The sequence below is a fragment of the Melanostigma gelatinosum genome (assembly GCF_949748355.1).
Source record: "Melanostigma gelatinosum genome assembly, chromosome: 15".
In the NCBI taxonomy this organism is placed as follows: domain Eukaryota; kingdom Metazoa; phylum Chordata; class Actinopteri; order Perciformes; family Zoarcidae; genus Melanostigma; species Melanostigma gelatinosum.
The window spans coordinates 23,686,713-23,712,133 of NC_136648.1; the positions used below are offsets into that span (position 1 = coordinate 23,686,713).

Consider the following 25,421-nt stretch of genomic DNA (forward strand, 5'->3'; position numbering starts at 1 on the left):
CAAAGGAAGCACAAGAAGGAGAGATGGGTGGCATGATGGGCAGGCAGGAGGAGGAGTGAGAGCAGGTGGTGAGCGAGGACTACATCAAGTTGAAACAGCATGAATGTCTGCATTATCCCAGGTTTAATAAAGAGCAATTAGAACAAATAAGCTATGAATGCAGCCAGTGAACAACTTCAGCATCACATTATTCCAGGACACCAGTGGTCAGATCACAAATTGGAAAGCATTCATCTTGCAAAGTTGTTGCTTTAAAGAACGCAAGCATTTCCAAATATGCCGAGGTCAAAAGTGACAAATGAAGCTTTGAGCAGTCGCATGAAGCAAGAATGGAGCCGAAGAAGAAACACCGTTCCAACGCGCCGCGCTGCAACGGTGTTTCTGAGCGCGACAGCTGAGGACATTGCACACCACAGCACTACTGAACCACAGCATGTACTCAAACACCACACCAACCAATTACTGCTCCTGGATCAGCTACACACTAATGCATGCACTGCACGCTGCGTGCACTGATTGGAAGGGGCGGGGATCACACCGATCAGGGATGTGGACAGCTCGAGGTAGGAGACTCTCGTCATGCGCTACACGCTGGAGAACACAATGCAGATCTACGGCCCACCCTCAGGAGAGCTGGGTCCAGTATCTCTGTCCCACCACAAGGAGATGACGTGGGTGATGGACGGTGACAAATATGATGTCATGAAATGTTATATGAAGTCACAGAAGCAGTTCTGTGGTGATAGTAGGAATCCCACCGTGTGAGTTGGAAAATGATGAATTTGTTGGAGGTAGTCTGCCAAAAGCCTCATTATATTTACTGGCTAATTTTGTCATAGCCATTTTACATTGTATCTAATTAATTGTAACTCAAGTGTAAAGGCTAACATGTCCAGCTGATGAGAAACATTTGAGACAGCCTATTTAAAATGTAAAAACTGAATCCAGTAATTTTGCATTTTCACTACGTAACATTCGCAACCAAAAACAGAGAAGCGCAGGTCGATGTGGATGAATGTTGTATGGAAGATCGAGGGCTCATTTGAGCATGCTTAGCTCGTTCCTGGATCAGGTGAGGGGTGGATATTGGGCCGGGCCAACTGTGTAATGTGTGCATTAATAATCAGTTTCTGTAATAATCTGTTTGTATAGAACAGTAATCTATACAAACAGTCAGGTCTATCTGAACAAATGCACCCTCTGTGCTTTGTGTGATGTAAAAACTGGACCCAGACAACTCTCTGAAGTACAGACTTGTGATCTGCATTGGACTGGATCAGGTGTGGGCTGGGTGTACCTAGCAGTGCGGCGGCCTGGCTGCGTCCTCCAAAGCTGCGGCTGAAGGAGCTGTGCCTACTTGCGTAGGAGGCCGGCCGGCTGGGCAGCCAGGGCAGGAGGAAGGCAGGGAGGTCGCAGGGTCGCCACTCCTCCAGCACAAAGGCCACCTCGAACCACTTCCTCTGGAACAGAGCAAAGTCCTCCAGGGCTGCAGCAGACCAGCCTCCAGCTGCCGTGGAGGGAAGCTGGGAGCTCGGGCCTGCAGAAGAGAGGACTGCCAAGAATGTCACAACACACGATGGTTTGCATCGTATAAATTATAGATGTTGTGGCAAACCAGGGGAAAGCCAATCCAACACAAGAGGCCGATCCCCAAGCTCAGGTTGGGGGAGATCATATAGGGGCGCACTGAGCACATGGGATTGGTCACACCAGCAACCCATCAGGTAATCTGTTCACCCAGCATCAAAGCAGCAGCAGTTTGAACAGGTTTGAGGTTTAAGCTCAGACTAAAGCGTAGTGAATCCAGCGCGTGCCAGGAAATGACGTAATCAGGGCCAGTGCACACGTGCACCTCTGAATGTTTGTAATGGCACGCACGATCACGTGACAAGTTCAAGTTCACAGATAAAAGGCCTATTTATATGACTGCAAATTGTATACAAGGAAGGCCATTTTGTTTTTAGATGTTTTAGAAACAGGAGGCATATATATTTATATAGTATATATTTTGCCAGCCAAATCTAATTGTTTACAGGATATTCACAGATTTTGACAGATAATCACAATTCCTCCGCGGCATTGTGGAGGTTGGTTCATGGCTTTTGGCCGGTTACACCTACAGTCTATGGGTCACACTCGTTGACCTTTGGATTCTTCACAGTAGAGTAGCAACGCCAAGAGGCTGGAGAGAAGACCACCGGTGCAGGCAAACCAAACAAATCTCCTTTACCACTGGGGACCCTCTGTCACTGGATAGTGGAACCCCACCACCTTGAGAGAAGGCTAAAGGCCCTGACCGGAGGATTCTTCAGTTTAAGCTCCCCACCGTTTCCCCGAATTCTTTTGGTGTGAATCTTGCCTCCAAGACCCCTGGGTTGCCACAATATATACAAGTACGAGCATGTGTACCATCCTTCTCTCCCACGATCCTGTAGAAGTAGAATCCGTAGACGAAGGTGCGCATTCCATCTCCAGAAGCGTGGGCCACCACACCTTCATCCAGCATTTTCTACACAAACCAAACACAGCTCAGCAGATGCATGAAAGTAGGAAAAAAAAGCCCTGTGGAGTTTTCCTGTTTACCAAACAAGTTATTCACCTTAAGGCACTGTGTGTATCCTTCAACTTTAACAAATGATTGGAATGTGTTTCCATTATTTTCAGCAGGCCAAAGAACATCCTAACGGCATGGGACAAAATTTGAGTAAAAAACTGTAGTTAGTAGATATAATAAAAGTGTTTAATAATTCATAATTAATAATTCATAGTTAGTCATAATCATAAGGGTTTTGAGAATGCATAATTAAGATAAACATAAGCATGAAACTTCTGCCAAGTGCAGAAGTATAACTTTTATTTTGAAGGATTATTATAGAAGGGTTTAAAACGTAACTGACAGTCATTGAATGTGATGATGAACTCAGAGCCAGACAGTAGAATACACTCCTGGAGGATAGCCAATAGGAATCGGGATAAACGGAGGAGGAGGTGTTTCGAACAAATGTGGGAGGTTTATTTTGAAGCCTTTTTCTCTCTCACCTGGATGCTCGCAGAGAACAGACGTGTTTTTTATATCTGAGGAGCTGAGTAGAGTTTTTTGCAAATGGGGTTTTATTGTTTTAATATGTCATAGGAGTGTACACTCCAATGTATAACTGTAATCGTGCTTACATCAGTGGAATTAAATTCCTTATAATTGTAAACCAGTTTTGGTAGCGTTATTATCGCAGCGTGTGTGTCGACGGCACAAAGCCGGCCACATGGCTGGCTCCGGCCTCCCCTTTGTTATGAGGTAAAAATACTATTCTAACAAATTTGGCGAACCCCAGATGGGACAGTCTTGCCGGCCTCGCTGTGTGTGCTGACGGCGACGTTAGTCAAGCAGACAATCCTGGGCCCACAATATCGGTCGGCAGAGCCGTTTCATGAAATCTGTGAGTTAGCTACTAGATCTTAGGGGAATCTCTGCTTGGCTAAGCGCTGCTAACGGCTAGCGCTGCGTTGCCGGTGGGTACGTTCCGACGAGGGAGGCCATGTTGTTCCACTGAGGTAAGTACGATTTGCAGTCTGAAGAGAGGGGACTAGTTCAGTGAATACTGAGATTCAGAGCGTTTGGTAAACTGCGAGGACTGGGAGCGCTGAATCGATAAGCGTTGATGGGCGGCAGCCCTGATAGGCCGAACTGCGTGTTCTTTGGGAGTGGCGGACCAACACTGCTCGGTATAGGTAAGAGCCCGATGTCCGCGGATTACCTCGCCGGCCTTACCTAGAGTTTGAGTTTTGGATGGTGTGGTTCAAAATGGAATAAATACACTGACAAGAAGGAGCTGGTGAGCCAGGACAGCTTCGGTAGCTTTGGAAGCAACCAGGCACTGCTGCCGGGAATCGAGTCTGCAAAAGGTAAGATTGCCGCGGGGTGCTGGGAGGCTTTTGAATGCAAGATATTAAAGGACGTTCGGGTGGGTAAAAGATAAATAAGTCCGGTAACAATTGTGTCTTGTCATGTGCGTGGTTGCCGTGTTGGCGATGCGATTGTGAGAACACACTGGGTGAAGGGTTATATACGACGATCGTAGGGTCTGGTTAAACCAGAGGGTTTAAGGAAAAAAACCGGACGATAAGTCCGATAATACGTGTGACTAGTCTGTGTTTTAGCAGCGTGGAAATACGTTTAAAATGATGACTAAATAAGTCCAATAATACGTGTGACTAGTCTGTGTTTTAGCAGCGTGGAAATACGTTTAAAATGATTGATATTGCATGACCGCGCTGTGAGGAGCTAACGCTAGCTACGTGTAGCTCCGGCGTTGCGGGACCCTGTATGTAAAATAAGTGCTTATAAAATAAAATAACGGCTGGATTGAGAGAGGAGACAGAAGGCGTATGAGTGGAATTAAAGTGTGGGATTTTGGTGATACTTGTGTGTGCGTACGCTTTATCAGAAGCTCCGTTTTTTCGTTAGCATTGCGGATAGCATATCTGTAAAAAAGCCGGTTTCATGACAACTTCCGGTTTGGCGCAGAACAACTTCCGGTTCGGCGCAGACGGCAAGGCAAGTTTATTTATATAGCACATTTCAAAGTGCTTCACATAAAACCATTAAAAGCATCAGAACATAAGGCAAAAGAAAAGGAGATTTAAAAACAATTAAACAGAAGAAGGACTAACTGCAGGTAACCGTAAAGAAGTGTTTAGAATCTGAATTTTCAGAGATTCATTGTCTAAGAGCTGTGAGCTCATATCCTGACCTTAGTTTTAATTAAGCATTATAACTTTAGTCGTTGACTTTGGTTTTAGTTCAGCATTTTAACAAAGATTAATGGTTTCAGTTGTGTTTCTTCAATTCTTGAACTTAATTGTGACTCAGTATTGTGCAGACCAGAGTGTAAGTGCAGTTCAACAGTTTGACTTACATTGGTATTTCTGATTGAATATCTTTGAACACAGTTATTGATTTTTAAAGTTGAATTTAATATTTAATTGATTAATTATTCATTGTTTTTTAATTTCATTTTACTTCCAATTTTAAACCTTTCAAATTCTGATTTGGAACTGGATTGTGATTGTGATTCTGATTTAGATGTTGAGTTTGATTTCGGAATTCTAGCTTCAATTTTGGATTTGAGATTCCTTCACATATCCAGTATTGACTAATTTTGGTACATTTACTAATTTACACAGTTCCTAAGAATCAATTTTGACACAGACGGCGCAACATATTTGAGAGATCGTTGACCTCTCTTACACTACAGACGTATGCTAACATTTACTGCTGAACTTTTGGCAGTTCTGTGTTTGTTTTAGTCAAGGTGCGTGGCTGAGTGGGTCCAGATCTGGGAAGTGGAGCAGCGGATCCCAGTTTTGGAGTCAACGGCCACACGCCATACAGCACAGAGGGTGAGTTGACTTTGATTCATGTGATGACAAGCGTGCACATTTAATACACACATTTGAATACTCCTAGGCTGCATAATGTTTACATTAAAGAAGCAGAGTAAGGAAGTAGGAGCACTGGTAAGAAGACTAAAATGTGAAGTAACAGAAGTAGAACGCATTAGAAAAGATTTGCAACAGCAGATAGAGGAAAGACGAGCAGAAAGTAAAGAAGACGAGGATATAAAGAGAATGCAGCGGCGACTGCTGAAACTGCAAGTAGCAGAGGTCGACAGAGAATTAAATAGAAAAGTTCAGGCCAAGAAACAGATGATAGCAGCAGAAGCCCAGCAGCAACAAAATCCAGCAGTACCAGCCCCCACGGTGGTGTACAATCAGCCCCCACCACGATGCAGAAGTGGTGCATCCAACAGAGGGAGAGGTAACGATAAAGGGGGGCGTGGGGGTCTTGTAAGTAAAGGAGTGTGCTACGTATGTGGGAGAGAAGGTCATTGGGTGAGGGATTGCCCTCATAAAAGAGCAGGCGGATATGGCCAACCAGGAAACAGAGAAAACCCTGACAGGTTTGGTGAGTGCTACGTATGTGGGAGATGGGGCCATTGGGCCCGAGACTGCCCAAGGCAAATGGGAAGAGGAAGACAGATCAATGCAGCACCACAACATGCTCCGTTCCCACCACAACATCAGCAGCACCTACGACCAGGTCCAGCTGGACCTCCTCCCATGAGACATCAACAGATGCCCATGCTGTCACCAGGACCATGGGGAGGTTCAGGGTATAGCCAAGATACATAGATGGTTGCCATGTGATCCCTTACAGCAGAGATATCGAGGTGAAGGGGAGATATGGTAAGGTGTCAAACATTTTCTGTAGATCCACATTTAGAATAGTTTTCAGTAAAGGTGCGACTCACAATTTTTGAGATTTAATGACGTCATGATAAACCACAACTAGACTTGCTAACTCTAGAAATTGAGAAATATACGGGAGCTCTAACTAACATGAGCCGAGTGTTGTTTTCTCAGGTGACAAACGCAGAAGCAGCAGCTGACGAAAGGAAGCAGGCTGATGTGTCACCAGGCAGTCTGGTGTGGATAAGAGTCCATGAGCGCAGGTGGAGTGAACCAAGGTGGACCGGTCCATGGGAGGTAGTATTGACAACCTCACATGCAGTAAAGGTGAAAGGTAAACCTGGAGCTACTTGACACCACCTCACTCACTGTGCAGCAGCGAAGGTAACGAGTGTGACACTCGCAGAGACAGGAGTGAACATCAGACAGGAAAATTTGAAGTTAAAGACACCTCAAAAGAGGGTTTAGACAGTACTGACAATGACGTTTCCCCCACAGTTTAAGCGAGGCCTTCCATTGGGAGACTCTAGCTTCAGTAGGTTATGGAAGTCTGTAATTACTTTCTTCCTGATTTCAGTAGCTTCCCTCTTAGTATGTGGAATTAACCACAGACAGGAACCAGATCACATGCATGACTACATCAGGATTCGACATTTAGCCTCAGTAGCTAATCAAACCGATCTTAGACCACGTAGAGAGGCTTATCTGACGACACTCACCTATGAAAATGTAACTCTCACTCTTACGTTCAAAGAAGGTACAACATCAACGGTCCAGTTCGACTTCTGTGAAGTCGTTTCCGGTCCCAGGTATGAACACATCTACGGGTGGATGTCCAAAACCTTGTGCATCATAACTGACGAGTGTGGGCCTGCCACACATAAGTATGGGAAGCTGTTATCATATTATGCCTGTGATGTGTACAAAGGGGGTGGGTAGATGTAATCCTTAAGACTTACCTAAATTGACTGACTGAGGACTTTACGTAATACAGGGAAAGGCTACTGATAGTCCTGCCCCACAAGGGCTCATTAGGATTATTGTTAAGCCTGTAAAAAGACCAGGTTCGACATACGACTGACGCAGAGAATGAGGTAAGGGGTGGAACCCGGAATGGCAGATGGGAATTTATGGTGGGTACAATATACGGCTTCAAGCCAGTAGTACAGATTGTATTGTGTGTTTAGGATCTAGACCCCTAGCAACACCAGTTCCTTCAAGATTCAGACTCCTAAGTCCTGAATTAGTTGTATTTTAACTCTGTTTACTGATGACACTTTGCCCCTCCAACACACTTGTCAGAGGCTACACTGGCATTACCCACCTGTAGAATATAATACCCCACCTCTGTTCAAGGTTTCAGAGGGTCCATTTGATTGTATAGCCTCAGATACAGCTATGGGGCCCAATGTAGGCAGTATTATTGAAGCAAATTGTAGCAACAGTCACAACGCTAGCGACTATCTATATAACAGTGTGTTAAGACAGACAGCACCTGGAGCTGATTTATGGTGATGGTGTGGAGGAAGAACCATACATCCAATCCTGCCTAAAGATTGGACAGGTGCGTTGGTGCAACTTATATTGTCATTCTATATCTTGCCTGTCACTGATGCAACTTATGGAGAACTCATCCCTCCACGCCCACATGCTAACAGAAGATCCAAAAGAGATGCCGGTGGCCCGAAGGGGGCCTTTGATGACCAAGTGTACATAAGATGTCATAAGACTGCCAAGGGGGGTGTCTAATGACTTTCAAGCCAGAAATCAAATAGCAGCAGATTTAGAATCTGTTTTCTCTCAGAGGGTGATGATTAATAAAAATGTCGATTGGATCAACTACATTTACTATAACCAACAGCGTTTAGTAAACTTCACCAGTGACGCCATATCAGGACTGCATGCACAGCTGGCGAAGACTAGTTTAATGACCTTGCAGAACAGAATGGCATTAGATATGATTTAGCAGAGAAAAGTGGCGTGTGCCAGAGGTTAGGGCCTGCGTGCTGTACTTTCATTCCAAATAACACAGCTCCTGATGGATCGGTGACCAGGGCTCTGGAGGGACTGACAGCACTCAGCCAAGAGCTAGCAGACAACTCTGGTGTCACGAATCCGTTCACCGACTGGTTGGGAAGTATGCTTAGCCAGTGAAAACATACATTTTTGGCAATCGTAATTATTCTGTGTGCTGTCATCATAGACCGCCTAGTTGTCTGTGGATGGGGGTTCCCGTGCATCCGTGGACCTCTACAGGGGTTTATTGTTTCACCGATGAGCCAGACACCAGTCCAGGCAACCAGTTATGTGACGAGGATGAGGACGAATTGGAGCTTCTGATGGCCACAGTCTAGATGAGGCCACCAGAGGGACTTCACGAGCGGTTCCTGACCATCCTCTCGGAGATCCAGAAGGACCTGATAGAGGCCCAGATGGACTTCTAACACATCCGGTGAGATATTGGAAATTTGGGAAATAGACTGATTGTTCTGGATGAGTAATTTGAGATTTTATCTTTGTTTAATGGATTATAATGGGATTTTAGGGTGTAAAGATTAAGAAATGTAATTTTGACAGGTGTAAAAGAACAGTCAAGGCTTCTCAGTATGTGTTCTCTAGCCTACAGGCTGTATCCTGATCCTGCCAGCCCCAAGACATGGAAGGCAGTGATTTTCAACGCAGTCGATCTTTTCCTTTGTTACGGATTCTATCTTTCCCTTTTTAAATTTTCCTTTTTGTCTTCCTTTTACGGACTCAATTTTTCCCTTTTTTACGGATTAAATTTTCCTTTTTCGTCTTCCTTCTACGGACTCAATTTTGAAACGAACTGAACAGAAATACTTGAAATGATATCTGTGTGCATGAATTGTTTGCCTCTGTTTAGATAGATAGGAAGCCTCTCCCTGGATTGAGTAGGGGGGAGGTCTCCAGGGACATTTGAAAAACTAACTACATTCGAGTAGCTAACTCACAGTGAACTGTGAGTTAGGGGGGAATTGTAAGAAATTTGAGTAAAAAACTGTAGTTAGTAGATATAATAAAAGTGTTTAATAATTCATAATTAATAATTCATAGTTAGTCATAATCATAAGGGTTTTGAGAATGCATAATTAAGATAAACATAAGCATGAAACTTCTGCCAAGTGCAGAAGTATAACTTTTATTTTGAAGGATTATTATAGAAGGGTTTAAAACGTAACTGACAGTCATTGAATGTGATGATGAACTCAGAGCCAGACAGTAGAATACACTCCTGGAGGATAGCCAATAGGAATCGGGATAAACGGAGGAGGAGGTGTTTCGAACAAATGTGGGAGGTTTATTTTGAAGCCTTTTTCTCTCTCACCTGGATGCTCGCAGAGAACAGACGTGTTTTTTTATATCTGAGGAGCTGAGTAGAGTTTTTTGCAAATGGGGTTTTATTGTTTTAATATGTCATAGGAGTGTACACTCCAATGTATAACTGTAATCGTGCTTACATCAGTGGAATTAAATTCCTTATAATTGTAAACCAGTTTTGGTAGCGTTATTATCGCAGCGTGTGTGTCGACGGCACAAAGCCGGCCACATGGCTGGCTCCGGCCTCCCCTTTGTTATGAGGTAAAAATACTATTCTAACAGCCACCACACCTTCATCCAGCATTTTCTACACAAACCAAACACAGCTCAGCAGATGCATGAAAGTAGGAAAAAAAAGCCCTGTGGAGTTTTCCTGTTTACCAAACAAGTTATTCACCTTAAGGCACTGTGTGTATCCTTCAACTTTAACAAATGATTGGAATGTGTTTCCATTATTTTCAGCAGGCCAAAGAACATCCTAACGGCATGGGACATTTTGAGTTGATAAAAGTAGCATTCTGGATTCTCTGAGCACCACAGCTGTCTCTGAAGAACACATGTCGTCTTGTTTCTTTAATCCAAACACAAACCAAACTGTAAAAACAAGTTGGCGTTCGGAGTGGGAACAGTTCCAAGACAGGAATAGTGACTTCCTGTCACTGCTGGTTGCCTGGCAACCACAAAGGATCTAACTGTTTGCCTTCGTTTTCTCTTCCAAAAACGCTAACCTGGAGGATTGTTTAAAACCTGTCTGTCCTGTTGCACTTCTTTTCAGTGATGTTGCTGCATTCCACCAACTAAGCCAGTGAGTACAATGTTATTGCATGTTAGCATAAGTTGTAATAAATCCTTAAACTCATTATGGAATCTTGCTCACATCTTTCCTTGTTCACATGACACCTTTCTTCAACTTCAATGGAAAGTTGGGACATACAACTCTTACCTGCATGATATCCACAGCCATCCCCTGTGTGGCCACGCCCTCCACATTGTTGACCAGCCAATGAACGACCTCTGCGCTAATAAAGCAGTTGAGTGGAAGGCCTTTCTGCTCCGGCAGCAGCTGTACACCTGTCCTGTGATACCAGAGGGCATAGATAACTATAATCTATCTCATACAAATGCAGAGGATATAACTTTGTTCAACCAAAGCCAAGACCCCGTTTTTCAATTCTACTCTGATTCGGAAAACCTGAGGTGTGCATTTTTAATACATATGTAACTAGAAAAGTGCCTTCAGAAGAGTTGAATCTCACTGTCCTTTCCGGCTCCCTGACAGTCAAGATAGAGGAGAAGATTAAAAAAACAAAACAGGCATTTATTCATCTCGTATTGTGCCAAACGTTTAGTGGGTCCCAACATTACCGGTATGGAATTAATCTGTTGTAAAATAAGCCAAAAGTTTTCAAAGGATGTCAGTTTTTGACCCACAACAAAGGTCAAATTGTGCCCTGCAGCAGACTATGAAAGGCCTGTTTTTAGACTTGCAGATTTCTGGAAATGTCTTTTGCTACTAAAGAATTTGTTGACTGCTACTGAGGACCAGTGGTGTACAGTAACGAAGTAGAAATACTTCGTTACTGTACTTAAGTCGTTTTTTCTGGATATCTGTACTTTACTTTACTATTTATATTTCTGTTGACTTTTACTTTACGACATTTTGCAAAGAAAACTGATACTTTTACTCCGATACATTTCAAACAAGTGCTCTCAAAGCCGCAGTGTTTTGATTGATGCCCATGATGCTACATGCTATAGCTAGCGGGTGACTACATGAGTAGCATTCCACTCTACGATGACCGATTTCATGATGGAAGCAGAAATGGAAGCACCTGCTACTCCCGCAACAAACGACGGTGGTGACGAAGACCAACACCAGTGGATCGCTAGCGAGTTAGTGAGCTGAGGAAGTGTTGACAGTTGTGAGATTTTGTTGATTTGAGTCATCTTAGCTATAATCATTGCAGCACTAGTTGGCTAACTTAACGTTAGCTAGCCACCACACCATAGGATTGACAGGAGCCGCGAGAGCGCAGCATTAGCATTAGCGTTAGCATTAGTGAAATCCTTCCCAGCTGTGTGCAAGCTGTCTGTGACGCTGAACACACCTCTACCTGCCTCAGCGGCCTGTGAAAGGCTATTTAGCATCGCAGGACTAGTCTTCAGCCCAAGAAGAGACGGAATTCTCACAATTTTGAAAACCAACTTCTTTTGAAGATGAACAGGACATGTTTCAGTTTCAAGTAATGACTGGGTTGCTGCTTTAGTATTGATCATGTTTTGATATTTGAGTCATTTTGTGGATGACCAGATGCAGTGGCAGCTGGTCAATAGAGGGCCATGGGGCATGGACCCACCATGAGCCACACAAAACAAAAAAAAATTATAATAATCATAAATTATACAAATTGTCAATATTTGTGTTTTTGAACTATGGACTGTACCCAGTAATGTGTGTAAAATATGATATCTAGCATTTATCTAGATTCTGATGGGTCAACTGGTTCAAACTGTGTCAAATCAGCAAAAGCCAGAATGTCTGAGTGGATGTGTAAATGATTTGTGAGCCACTGTAACTCAAACATACAGAGACCCAAACGCACACAATGACGACTCTTACGTGGGATGTTTGATGGCCTCCAGGATCTCCATGAGTGTTGAGGAAGAAGACAGAGAAAGGGCTCCCGCTGCAGACTGCCCACTATGGACAGATATCACCAGTCAGGTTACTGTTCAGGCAGATTCATCATCAAGTTATTATCAGACATTCTCATTGGTTCTCAGTTTCAGAGCATTTAACAGTACATTTTAAAAGAGTAAAACTTTATAATACAAATGTAAGATACTATTTAGCTTTGCTGTGGTGTGCATGTTTAAAGTGTCCTGTAATCCTTTATATTAGCATTTTTTCACAGCTGTCCCAGCAGTAGAAGAACTAAAAGGCCACCTGGTGTCTGAGGTGCTGCTGCTGGCGGCAGTCTCTCCTGCAGGCTGTGCTGCTACAGCTGTCACTGCTGGCTGGACTCCTTTATCTGCAACCTCGCTGGCTTCAGCAGGCAACTGCACAGTAAAAAGTACTTCACTCAATTTGCTGTTGCATTTCAGCAAAGAGCAGATGAAACGATGTGCTCTTCAGTCATGCCATGTGCATGGTTCTATTTGTCCAGGTTGAGATATCTGACTTGGAGATTTCAGCCGCCACACCAATACAGTGGAGGTGAACAGAGTTCTGCTTGTGCTGCATGGAAACATAACATTTAATCGTCGATCTTTTTCAACGGGTAGATCACAGTGGAAGGACGTGAAGTAAATGTGTCTGTTTGAAACAGACTTTTTTACCAAGTCCTCATATCATGGAAGGAAACTGGGTCCAGTTGTGTTACAGAACGTTCATAACACAAGGACCATTACATGTATTGATTTTAGGATTTAGGCCGCTCAGTCACTGAACGTTGTATAATGATGGCAGCGGGGACGTTGCTAGTCATGTTGGTGCCCCAGGCCAGACATCTAATCTGACAATCGCTATGATTTCTGTACTGAGGCAAAGGTATTATCAGTAGCCTACATGACTGGGTTTTTTGCTTTTTTGCTGAGGAAGGTTCCTAACTGAATGAATTGACCCTGAACACCCATCCGAGTGTCAGCCATGATTAGAGCCGATGGAATGCTTCAACCTTTCCTTTCTCATCTCCTTTAAAATAGATTACACCAGTGGTGGGCCGTCAGGACCAGCTAAGCCTTCTCTGCTGGCCTAAACAGAATCACAAAGTCAGAGCTATTTTATAATTTAATCATTTTTCACAAATACACTACATGTATAATCATTTTTTCCCCATTAGCTTATTTTCTCATTGCACAGCTCCTGTGTTCCTCTGTTGATCTGCTTCCAGCACAGCTTGCTTTAAGTAGAGCTCTCATCCAATCAGATTCAGCCTCTATGTCTCTATGTAGAACAGAGGCCTGAGGTCCTCCAGGTAGACTTTGCAGTTTAAGTGAATGGGGACGATATTGTTGATTGTCATCATCTTCAACCAATCAGATCTTGAGTTTGACATGTTGGGCGTATTCTTTGACGTGCCAGTGGCACCGAGGTAGGCTGCTAAGTACGTCTGCATTAAGGTGCGCCGTGATTGGTCAGTGGGCCAGCGTGACCTTTGTCAAACAGAAAGCTAGCTAGCAGATGTTAGTATTTACTAAGAGTTCCGGTTGAAACATATGTAAGAGAAGTTATGACATTTTTAGCGTTTTGCTTGGTGTAGATTCTTGTTGTTTTTTACCTAGCTGTGTTTTTTCACTCAATGGCAGAAGAAGGAGGAGAAACGGATTTCTGAAGGACATTTCCAGGAAAGCTGGACATCGTATCAAAGGGTCGGTCAACCCCACAGCTAGCAGCCCTGACCCAGCATGGAAAAGGATTTGTACGAACGGTATTTCTGGCTGACAGCGGCAGAGAAGTGTTGCACATTTTATGGCTAAGAATGCATTTTATTTGCAACTGAGCTCTTTGTGTTTGGAGCTAAGCTAGTTAGCTTAGCCTCCCTGAAGACACGTGCGGTGCTGCAGCCTCAGCTGTTTTTTGTTATTGTTCCGGGTTCAAAAGGTCACAGACTGTTACGTGAGCAGTCCACCGAAAACATTATATTTCCCTCAATTCAAGCTTCTGCATTTTCCAAATGCACTAGTATTATTCAAACGTATTGTTCAGTTTGTAAGACTTGTACCGAACGGTTTAATACGAATAGGTGATGTTACACCCCTAGAAACAAATAACCATAGCTTATAATGATGAATGAGATGGCTCAAGTGTAGTCGGACAGCACAGAAGGCCCAGGTATAAAATACACGGCCTGCCACTGGATTACACTCACCCGTCCTTTACCAAAGGAAAGGAGATAATGCTTTCCCATAATTCCTTGCGGCAGCAACATTTAAAGTGACGCATCATTTAGACGTCAGTCTCATCTGCAGCTGCGTGGTGTAAGTGCAGTCAGACTCTCTTAACATCGCGGTTGTCTTTTCCTAAGTCCTTCACGTCTTTCCTTGACCTCATGACGTTTTCCATCGAGCCAAAAATAATGAGGAAAACACATTGGACGGGACTATTTTCAACGTCAGCCCATATTCTATGATCCAATTTTTACTTAATTCCTATAAACTCCCCAATATACTGCATACAGTGCACACTTTGTCTACAGGAAGCTCAGATTTCAAATTTGAAAAGCTGTTTAGATCTGTTGACATCTGATAGCATTAAAAGGACAATTCAGTCCAAAATGAAAAATACATATTTGGCCTTTTACCTGTAGTGCTATTCATCAATCTAGATAGTTTTGGTGTTGCCGAGTGTCAAGAGATGTTGGCCGTAGAGATGTCTGCCTTCTCTCCACTATAATGGGACGAAATGACTCTCAGCTTGTGGGGCTCAAAACGAATGCCCAAAGAAATACTTTTGAAGAACTCAACAGCAAAGTCTCTTTCCAGAAATCATGAGCAGGTTACTCAAAATAATCCAAATCCCTTTGTTGTGAGCAGTTTCATATAGGAAGTATGGTGGGTTGTTATTGGAAAACTACAGAATTAAACATTAACTAAAATCTCTTCTGCAAATACAGATAATACCTAATCACAAAAGACAGTTTGTTGTCAGCTCACTGCGACTTTGCATGATGCTTTATCGGCCTTACTGGAAATGGAGATGTCAGTGCATCACACCTCACTGAATCAGTTGTATGCCTAAATTCTTCAAGCTGTGGGGAACTGCCAACAGCTTGAATCATCACAAATGTACAGATGCACGTGATCCCGGTGTGAGAGCTGACAGTGTCACTACCTACCAGCAGCTACTGGGGACAAAGTACAAACACACTACAAGTAAAAGCATCATGTGACTACCACACAGAGTGGTTATGCACACCATGCACATGCAGCAATGCAGAGTGAGTTAGAGGAGCAGAGGCACACACACACACACACACACACACACAGGGGCCGCGATACTGACCTGAGAGTGATAGATGTAGGAGGAGCGAGGGCTACGTATAAAATCCAAAATAAAGGCAGCGTCCTGTCAGCACACAGGAAGAACATAACCCAGGATCAAACACCCAAAAGCCAGCAACAGAACAGAACACAGGGGACAAATGCAGATGGAAGGAGACACAAGAGCAAAAGCACCACACCAAAGCACCAGCAAAGAACCATTTTATCCCAGTATTTGTTGCAGAGTAAACTACACTCAGATGCATCTGCAAAAGCTAAGTGCCTGAAGCAAAACTATTTATTCCGATCCACACACAGCACGGATGCTCACCTTGCGGGGGCTGTCCACATATGTGGGAGCTGTGGCAATGCTTGAGGGCTCACTGACAGCTGTTGATGGCTTCGCCTGCTGCTGCTCCTCCAGAGACCTGGAGCAGAAAGAGTGCAGTTCAAACTGATATTCGTGGCTCCATCGCTAACAACAAGATAGCCTGCGGTGCCAGAGGGACACTCACTTTTGGTTCTGCTCCATCTCCAGTAAGGCAGATAAAGCCGATGTGCCTTTTTTGCCCTGTGGGGGCACCACAGGCTCTGTGGGGTACGAGGGGAGAGGACTGGTGACCTGCAGTCCTTTCATCGGTGTGCCCTTCTGCTATGTGAAAGGAACAGAAGAGTGTGTCCATTTCAGCATCTTACGATACAGCAAATACAAACGTCAACAGAGCAAATGTTAAGAGATGCTTGCGGGTACCACGCTTTTGCAATCAGCAGCTCACGTTACCAAAGCTTCACAAGTGTGTTGGACAACTACGGTCTCCCTGAAACGAGTGTTTGCTTTGCCCGTTCTGGGCAATGATAGAAACATGGCAGACTCCCTCACAATTCCTAGTGAGAGATATATATCTCTCACTATATATATATATATATATATTATTTTTTTTTACATAAATATATATATATATATTTTTACATAAATGTGTGTAGATAAAGATAATCCCTGAGTAAAATAGCTCCTGTTAGTGTCACATTATCATTTATTATGTTATTGGGTTGTTGTTAGTCGTGCATTTTAATGGTACTCAGGATGGATATATTTTCTGTTCGGTAGTAAATACAGCTTAAAAAGTACAACAGTAGTAGAGTAGAAGTAAAAAGTAGCAAAAAAAAAAACTACAAGTCGAATCATAAAATGCATAACAGCTTAAAGACAAATAATGTATTCAATTTGCAAAATGATTACTACAGCACAAGTGTCTGGTGCATTGATATTAAATTATAGCAGTGACATGTAAGTTCAAACAGCAAACTGTAAAAAGTGTTTTCATGAAATGATGTCGACTAGGAGAGCCTCACTCTGATGATCCGGTCGGAGCGGTGGCGACGGCGAATGCGGTTCAGACCCTCCAGGAAACGGATGAAGCCATCCAGCAGGACCCAGTCCCCGCCGCCACCTGCTCCCTCCCCATAAACATCCCAGTGCCCCTCCCCGTCTGCCACCCGCCGAGCTCCTCCGGCTGGCAGCAGGAGGAAGCGAGTCCTCCAGAACTTCAGAGAGTCGATCAAACTGTGGAGGCAGAAGAAAGGCATAGGTGTCTAAGGATGCTCTGACAAAGTGTTTATGAGAGAGTTAACTGACTCAAACTCTCACAACTCAACAGCCGATCACATATTTGGCTTTGATGCGTTTGTGAGTACCTGAAGTCCTCCGAGCCTGCAGAGCAGATGTACTGGTCAAGGTAGTTCCACTTGTATTCCTCCAGTCTCTCATGGCCAAACTCCACCCAGCAGGACACAAAGTGAGCGTCAGAATGTGGTGGACACAGGCTGTAGCTGTACTGGATCTGTGCCGACTCGTACGGGTACCTATAACACACGCGTCATGATCAAACAGGAGTTCCTTTTCCTTGTCAGCATTTATTTTGGCCTTTCCTTTTAATTGTTCAAAGACAGAGGGGAGCTGACAGCGGCTGAGGGAAGACAGATGAGGGATGACATGCATGTGGAGAACACTTCTCTAAAACATGTGACTCAGGACTTAGGGCATCACTGACACTGGTTCTGCTTTTTTTATGTATATTCAGGAAGGTGCTTCCCGCCTAATACACACAATAGCCTGTAAGCAGCTCCAGCTGAGTTACAGCAGCTCTTCTGTTTGAGACTTTAGGTTTTTTGAATTGGAGATATTTATCCACAGTCAGTGTATTAACTACACTAGATGGCGGTCGGCCCGCCCACAGGTTGGAGAAACAGACAGGAGTACCAGCCTGTATCAGTCCTGATACCGATTGGGATACCTGGGCTTTGGTATCAGCCGAGACTGAGTACTGATAAGATACCAGTGTTTAATTAATAAGCTGTATGCCTCACTGTGTGGAAGGGATCATTTTTATCTGTAAGGTGACATCAGGCTGCTTTACCAACCTTGCAAAAACAAAATGTAATTAATACATAGAGAGATATCATTTACTGAATCATATTATTATTATAATAATAAATGGTACACCAGAAACTTGGTAAAAATCTTCTAAATAAACAGGAATTACAATTCAAGTGTAAACCTTTTTAATGGAGCAACCAATTGGTCAAAGTAGTATAAAATGTAAAAAGTGTATAAACATAGAGCTGAATTGAATAGATCGGCTCCATAATCCATCTATTTGAGTCAGTATCGGCCCAATATCCCATCTCTGTATCCATTGACACAGGAGTTGCTGCTGTTTTAAAGGCAGGGTAGGTATTTTTGATATTTTTGTTGAAATTCTCATTACATTCGAGCCTTTGTGTAATTATTGGACGGGTACTATGAGTACTAACAATAGCCATGTTTGTTCTTTGCGTTCATTGAGATCAGTTGGGGGGGGGGGGGGTCTTAGGAGGGTGGCCTAAAAGGACGGGCTGTCGATGTTGTCGACTTGGTGACTTTCTTACTAGATTTAACAATTTTAGGAGCTAGTGCTGCTGCTTTCATTGGAGATGATGTGTTTTTTTTTGGGGTTTTTTTCAATCCAGCGTCCTCTTGGTAGTTCTTCAAGATGACCAACCCTGCCTTTAATGCAGTGGTTCTCAAACTTTGTCACGCCCCACTTTGGAGGAAGAAAAATGTTCATGCCCCACCGCTCCAACACAACTGTAACAGAATGGTCCATGTTGAACTTTTATTGAAATAACAACATTTCCTCCATCTGTGCTTTTTCAAATAATAGAAGAAAGAAAATTGCAATCACTTTCAAATAAACCAGATTGCTCCATCAGACAAAAACAAACTATGTGCAATCACTTTGTTAGAACAATGCAAATAAAGTTCTCTGTGCAATAAATAGCTTATTGTGGCTGCAATTAACCTGTTTTGCACTGAATATCTTTTCAAGATAATAACTAACGTGCAACCTGTGCAAAAGAAAACGAAATGAGTGCAGATATGTGTGAGCTATCAAGCTGTATCAGTAGTAGTGGCTGCAATGAGCTGCTTTCCACTACAGATCTTTTTAAAACGGGGTTGCAGACTAGATACGGTCACTCTCACTTCATGCTCAATGTTGACTTTAGATCTGTATTTTGTTTTGAGAGAGGCAACAGCAGAAAAGCCGATCTCACAGAGGTAGGATGTGGTGAAGGGAAGCAGAATGCCCACAGCCCTCTGTCCCATGAGTGGATGCTCCCTCTGCACACCGAGGCAGAACTCACTCAGTGTTTGAGCTGTGAACCTCAGCCTCCGGGTAGAGTCGGACGTCATCTCGATAAACTGGTCCTCTTCATTTTGCACACTAAGCTACAAATGTGAGTCGCCAACGATCTTGGCCGTCGCGCATGCGCAAGCGTAACCTGTATACGGCGTAATGTAAACATTTACATGAAAGTACAGGCATTACGCCATGTATGTATCAATGACTTCGTTTTATGTCCGTGTACTTTGTAATATGTGAAGTTCTCAATAAAGTTCTTGAAATAAAACAATGCAGCATTTCCCCTGGCCCCACCTGTAATACCACTGCGCCCCACAGTTTGAGAAATACTGCTTTAAAAGAGTTAGTTCAGTTTCCCCAAAGTCCCACGATAGCACTAACAAAGTGCCTGGTCGAGGCAGCGGTACACCAGCAACTCCCCTGTTCTGCAAGGCAAAATTGCTGTTTTTGTAAAAGGAGTCTGGTCATAGATAAGAGTTTCAGTTCCCTGTTGGAAAGGGCTGAATGATATCAAGGTAAAGCGATGAAAATACTCTAAATATAACGTACACTTGAAGTGATCTTGAATTTTTGAGGTGTCTAGGAGAAGTTTCGCTGCCGTTTGTTGGGGCTACCAGGCGTACTCACTTGGGCAGGTAGCGAGTGACGGTGATGATCTTATCTTTCAGGCAAACCTTATGGAAGGTCCGGCCCATACTGAGCCAGTAAACTGTCTCCTCCTCCTCAGCTCGACGCAGAGAGACCAAGCCTGAAATCCCAAGAAGATTCAGTCACCATGGGTCTGTTGATGTTTTCTAACATGTCATTTAAAAGCTGCTGAAAGACGCAGTTTGAGAATCAGGGGCTACAACAATGAATAATTCGATTTCAGTCATACTTAATAATCACAAACTAACTCTAAGAAATAATGTATGATTACAATTTGATGTTAAAATACAGTGGACAATGACAAAATCTCAAGGATTATATTTAGAAACAAAACAAATGATATGAAACGTGAATTTACCTCTCGAGTAAAGAGGACTGCTGCCAAGTGGTGTAGCCACAGTGGGCTGTGGTTTCCTGTTGTTGGTTTGGACGATGATCTGGTAGCCCTGCATTAACCTCTGACAGATAAACTCCTCAAACACCTGGGACGCACTCATCACTGGGGCTTCGTCTTCCCGCCTTAGTAACAGATGAGCACATAGTCTGATCCTCTGATTCGCTCAATGCTGCTCAGGTAATTTTATACTCAACGGAATTTGTGATTTGAAATGTTTGATTGGTTTCACAGGACATCATTTCAGTGATTCTGCTCACGCAGAATCCCCCTTTAGCAAGGCACCACACCCATGACTCTAACATCTCTCCAACTGCATTTCTATGGGTCCTGTGTGTGTGCCTGTTTGTATTTCAGCCCTATGTGTGTGCGTATAAAATAAAAAGGAATTGGGATTAATGAAGTTATTGTTCTTCCTTTTAAATGTCTCACACATGGCATTTTGGGGTTTAGTATCTTGCCCAAGTACACAAGTCAACATGCAAACTTCAGCAGATGGGAATCGAACCGCCGACCTATGAGCCACAGCACCCTGTACTGTTCTAATTTATCAACAGGAGCTATTTGGGGAAATGATTACACTGTGTGTGTATATGTCAGATAGACAGATAGACAGATAGACAGAAATGGAATATCATTTTCATAACTATGTTTTAAATGTATTAACTGTAAATAAAAAGACCCAGGTACGTGACGGGCATATTTCAGCCCCAAGTTGTGCTTCTATTGTTGAGTGTCCCAACATTTTGATAATTTTTTCTCTAATCAAGACTATTATACTTTGTTCAGTAATTTTAGTAACAAAATCAGCCATAAACTGTAATAGTGAGGGGGACATGTCTCCCAGATGCTTAGTGTAAATGACGCTCTCGGGTATGTGAATTTATGGACAGCTGTTGAGTGTCTTAGCCGGTTCTGTTTTAGCGAGCACTAAGTGACCGACTATAGGCAGTTCCACTCTGAAGACAGGAAGCTGCCTACCTCTCCAGGTCGCTGTGCGGCAGCAGGTCGTAGCAGCCTTCCGTGTAGTCGTTCTGTAGCGCCTGGCGGTCGGGGAAGTAGTCGGTGGTGAGGGGCAGGCAGGCCGGGGTGGTCAGAGACTTCCAGTCCACACCCACTGTGCAGCAGAAGCTGGGCACTGTGGGGGGCGCAGACAGCAGCAGGGCTTCAGGAGCACCCACACCATACGCACGCACACGCACACGCACACACACACACACACAAAAAATCCCCACAACAAAGACAAATGCATGTACCCAGAGTGGAGAGGTACATGTGTGTGTGGGGGGATATACAGAGGAAGGGGAAGCACAGAGGGATGATAAGAAAAGAGAGGAAGGGAGAGGATGAAGACATGAAGATGGAAAAGAAGGAGTGAAAATGACGATACAAACAAACAGACAAAAAGAAAGTAGAAGAGGGGAAGAAAAAACAGAACGTGTTACTTTTACTGGCCTTGTCGCCCCCTGCTGGTGATTCCCGAGGGCCTGTGGTTGTAGAGCAGTGATCAGACATGCAGATTGTGGCCCTGTGACAGTCTGTGACAGCCATCACTCACAAGGAAGAAGTGAAAAATGTGCCCTGAGCTCAGCAAAGGTGTGAACTGTGACTGTGAGTGAATTTAAGCAGAGAAATCACAACATGCAAACATACATAGAGAGTGCAAACTCTTAAATACTGTGTGCGAGAGACTTGTTTGATAGATGCACTAATTTACAGTCAATCAAGAGAAATGTACTTAGCATACCGCCATGCAGGAATGAGATATACAAGGCCTTTTGAGTGCAAACAGGTCATGGTGAAGGAAAATGATGGCAGGGCTAATTAATCGGAGGAATTTAATATTTCATCATGAGAATTAAGATCAACAGAAGGCCCAGAGAAATAGAAAGAAAAGAGTGGGACAGAGACAGTGAGGATACAGAGGGAGGAGGAGGGGTAACCCCAAACCACATGACCTGTAAGAATCCTTTATACCTGCGACCGCTGGAGACAGACGCCCAGAGAAACCTGCCTGCCAAAGCTGAATAAGCCCTCACAGGTCAAAGACACCTCTGAAGGTTTATTGGCATTATCAGTTAGGTGATTTAGACCATCAACCCGATCCTGAGGTATGGCTGCATGACAATATTTGACGACTTAGCGATCGACACGTTTTCGTTTTTGTGTGGGAAAGATGGACTCACTTGGATCGGCACCACTGACGGAAAAGTCTTGAAATGTGGCGCCGCGGTTGGTGAGAGTTCCTGTACAGACATTACAGTATCTTAATGTATTAAGATGTATTGTTGAAACCCAAAGATATTTCATTTACTATCATGTATGACAAAGGAAAGCAGCAAATCCTCATGTTTGAGAAGATGGAACCTGAACATTTCTGGCCTTTTTGCTTAAGAAATGACTGAAACAATTGATCTTCAATACTTCATTGGAAAAGCGACTAAGACGCTGATGTGCAACAAGGGTTAAAATACTCAGTATGTTTCAGGAGAACAGTGTTTTTGAGTGGACTTATCACCACTGTTGTTGCTCCCTGGACTTCCAGTCAACTCTTCCATCCCTCCTCCAACGTAAAGGCCATTCTCTCCTGCATGCCTAGAGGCTGTTCGCCTGAAACAAAGAGACAAATAACGAGCATTCATCTCATCGTCTGTGCTTCAAGATACATTTCTTTACAAGGAAAACTTTTGTTTAGTGGTAGGTGTCTGACCTTCCAGTGGCCTCATGATAGGCCAGCTCCAGCAGCTCAGCGGAGGTGTGGACGGGATCTCTCTGCTGGCTGCCCTGCAGTTCGGCAATGTTCTGTCTGGTCTGGTGATGGATCTGGATTGCTTCTCCAGAAGGACCTGAAGAACAACAGTGCACCTACAGTCTGATGCTAGGATAACCGCCAGCATTGCAGTGTTCATTTGATTCACAGATTTCCATTAGCTTTTGATCGTTCTTGTGTGGCAGTGTTAAGTTGTGATGGTGGCACTCAAGAGATCGGGTTAGGGTTAGGTCTGTCAAGTCTGAAGGCTTGGAAAAATCTGCAATTTGATGAAATGTCAAACACATTCTCATTAACGTATAAATGTATGAATCTAAATGCTCTACAAAACTATCATATAATATAGTGATATAGTACTTTTTCGAGAGATTCAATTAAGAAATAATATGAAGTAGATCAAACACTTAGATATTAATTAGGAATTAGAACTGTGATATTCGTATTCCAGTATGAACAGGAGGAACGGTTTTAATGTACATATGGGCATGCGAGCATTGTTTTAAGACAGACTTAAAAAATTGTGAACCCAAGTTTTGTGTTTCCAAGGTCACTGAACTTTACCCACCTATATCAATGAGTATAAGTTAAATATCACCTCTCTGTCTAATGCAATACAGTTCAACGCCACAAACTACATCATTCAAAGTGATCATAAATACAAGAATACCAACTCACACATTTACTAGGTTCACCAAATTACTAAAAAAGCTGTGTGTCCCCTCACCGACAGGGAAGGTGTGCATCCACCGCCGCCGGTTGGAGGTGAGCTTCATGGGCATTCTGGACGGGGTGAAGGGGTTTATGAGGGCTCTCTGAGGGGTGTAACCTCCTGGACGGATGTGCAAAGTGGACTCAGCGCTTCCCACTGTGAACCTGCCTGGGGCACTGGAGTCCCGCTGAGAGTCCATCATCTTCTCCAACAACTCTGAACATCAGAAAAACAAAATAAGACGAGACGAATGGAATGGAGAAAGTGTTAGCATTTTTCTTTAAAAGCCACAAGAATCCTTTGACAAAAACTGTATTTTATATTCACAGAATAACACAGACAAACTAACCAACCGTGGCAGCAGCAGACCAGCAACTCATATGTAAAACTCCTGTTTTTGTCAAAGGAGTCTAGTGGCTTCGAAGAAAGCATAGATAACGACTTCAGTTCCCAGTTGGAAATGGCTGTCTGAAGGCACGATAAAGAGGCGAAGACATTCTCAATATAGCGTACACTTAAACTGACTTTGATTTTCTAGGTGGCTAAAATACGTTTTGCTGCTGCCCCTGTCCACAGCAGAACATTGCTTTTCTCCAATGCTGGTACTCCTGTCTGTTTCTACAAACTGGGGCGAGCCAACTGACTGTGGATAAGTACCTCATTCAATCACACTCCAAACATCCTAACTATCCCTTTAAGATCTGGAGGAGGTACCTCTGGTGCTGGTGTATCCGAGGGAGCTGCTGACTTCATACTGGGCGGGAGGCATGCGGGGTATGAGCAGCATGTTGGACACGGGGCCCAGACTATCATCAGAGGCCAGGCTGCCTCCAGAGCGTACGGGAGGGGACACGCCTATGCCTGCACTGACGTCCACAGAGCCCCAGCTGTTCCTCACACTCGTCTCTTTGTCTCGACCCATCCTGAAAGACACACAGTCAATAGTCAAGTCAAGTAACTTTGAGTTGTATCTCGCCAAATCACAACAGCAGGTCTAGACCGTACTCGTTCATTTACGGTGACCCAACATTCTCACACAAGCAAGCACTTTGGTGCGACGGCAGCAAGGAAAAACTCCCCTTTAACAGGAAGAACCCTCGGGCAGGACCAGGCTCCCGGCCCATGTGCCTCAACAGGTTCAACGGACTACTGTTCAACGGGGAGGAAGGCCCACAAGGTCTACTAGAAAGGATAGCTCTGTCCTCCGTGTTTAATGGAGCATAGTTTTTCTCATCTACGTGTGAGCTACAGAGACATTTAAAGTAAGCATGCAAGATTTTCAACAGGATTGAGGATTATTTGAGCCCTTAATGTACTTGTCCTGGCCCTGAATCTTTAACATTTTGCTGCTTTGTTTTTCTAAGTGTGCTATTTGTGTTTTATGTGATGCTTGTGTGAAACATTTAAGCTAGGAACCCATTAGAAATGACATTCAAATTCTCAATGGAGTTATTCTGGTTGTTGAGGATGAATACATTTTTCAAGTAGTTTGGTTCAATTCAATTCAATTCATTTTTGTATAGCCCAAAATCACAAATTTGCCTCAGAGGGCTTTAAAATCTGTACACATACGACATCCTCTGTCTCAGGATCCTCACATTGGAACAGGAAAAATCCTTTTAACTTTCATAAGGAAGAGACCTTAGGGAG

At 43.6% G+C, this 25,421-nt stretch overlaps 1 protein-coding gene across 11 annotated transcripts in view; it reads right to left on the minus strand.

Moving 5' to 3' along the window:
- The window catches only part of depdc5 (DEP domain containing 5, GATOR1 subcomplex subunit), a 41,541-nt gene that overhangs the window by 6,414 nt on the left and 9,706 nt on the right, over positions 1 to 25,421 (minus strand). The window contains exons 21-38 of one of the 11 annotated variants that reach the window (XM_079285496.1): positions 24,486 to 24,694; positions 23,787 to 23,987; positions 23,003 to 23,138; positions 22,811 to 22,902; positions 22,479 to 22,538; positions 21,274 to 21,430; positions 20,257 to 20,417; positions 19,878 to 19,998; positions 17,263 to 17,430; positions 16,921 to 17,131; positions 16,083 to 16,219; positions 15,899 to 15,995; positions 15,590 to 15,652; positions 12,533 to 12,645; positions 12,206 to 12,286; positions 10,529 to 10,661; positions 2,410 to 2,509; positions 1,298 to 1,552 (exon numbers count right to left, since the gene is read on the minus strand). In XM_079285496.1, the coding sequence (XP_079141622.1) occupies positions 1,298 to 1,552; positions 2,410 to 2,509; positions 10,529 to 10,661; positions 12,206 to 12,286; positions 12,533 to 12,645; positions 15,590 to 15,652; positions 15,899 to 15,995; positions 16,083 to 16,219; positions 16,921 to 17,131; positions 17,263 to 17,430; positions 19,878 to 19,998; positions 20,257 to 20,417; positions 21,274 to 21,430; positions 22,479 to 22,538; positions 22,811 to 22,902; positions 23,003 to 23,138; positions 23,787 to 23,987; positions 24,486 to 24,694 (2,495 nt within the window). Of the gene's footprint in view, positions 1 to 33; positions 1,553 to 2,409; positions 2,510 to 10,528; positions 10,662 to 12,205; positions 12,287 to 12,532; positions 12,646 to 15,589; positions 15,653 to 15,898; positions 15,996 to 16,082; positions 16,220 to 16,920; positions 17,132 to 17,262; positions 17,431 to 19,877; positions 19,999 to 20,256; positions 20,418 to 21,273; positions 21,458 to 22,478; positions 22,539 to 22,810; positions 22,903 to 23,002; positions 23,139 to 23,786; positions 23,988 to 24,485; positions 24,695 to 25,421 lie in introns of those variants that run through there. The other 10 variants (XM_079285494.1, XM_079285495.1, XM_079285497.1 and 7 more) reach the window with 10 other exon arrangements.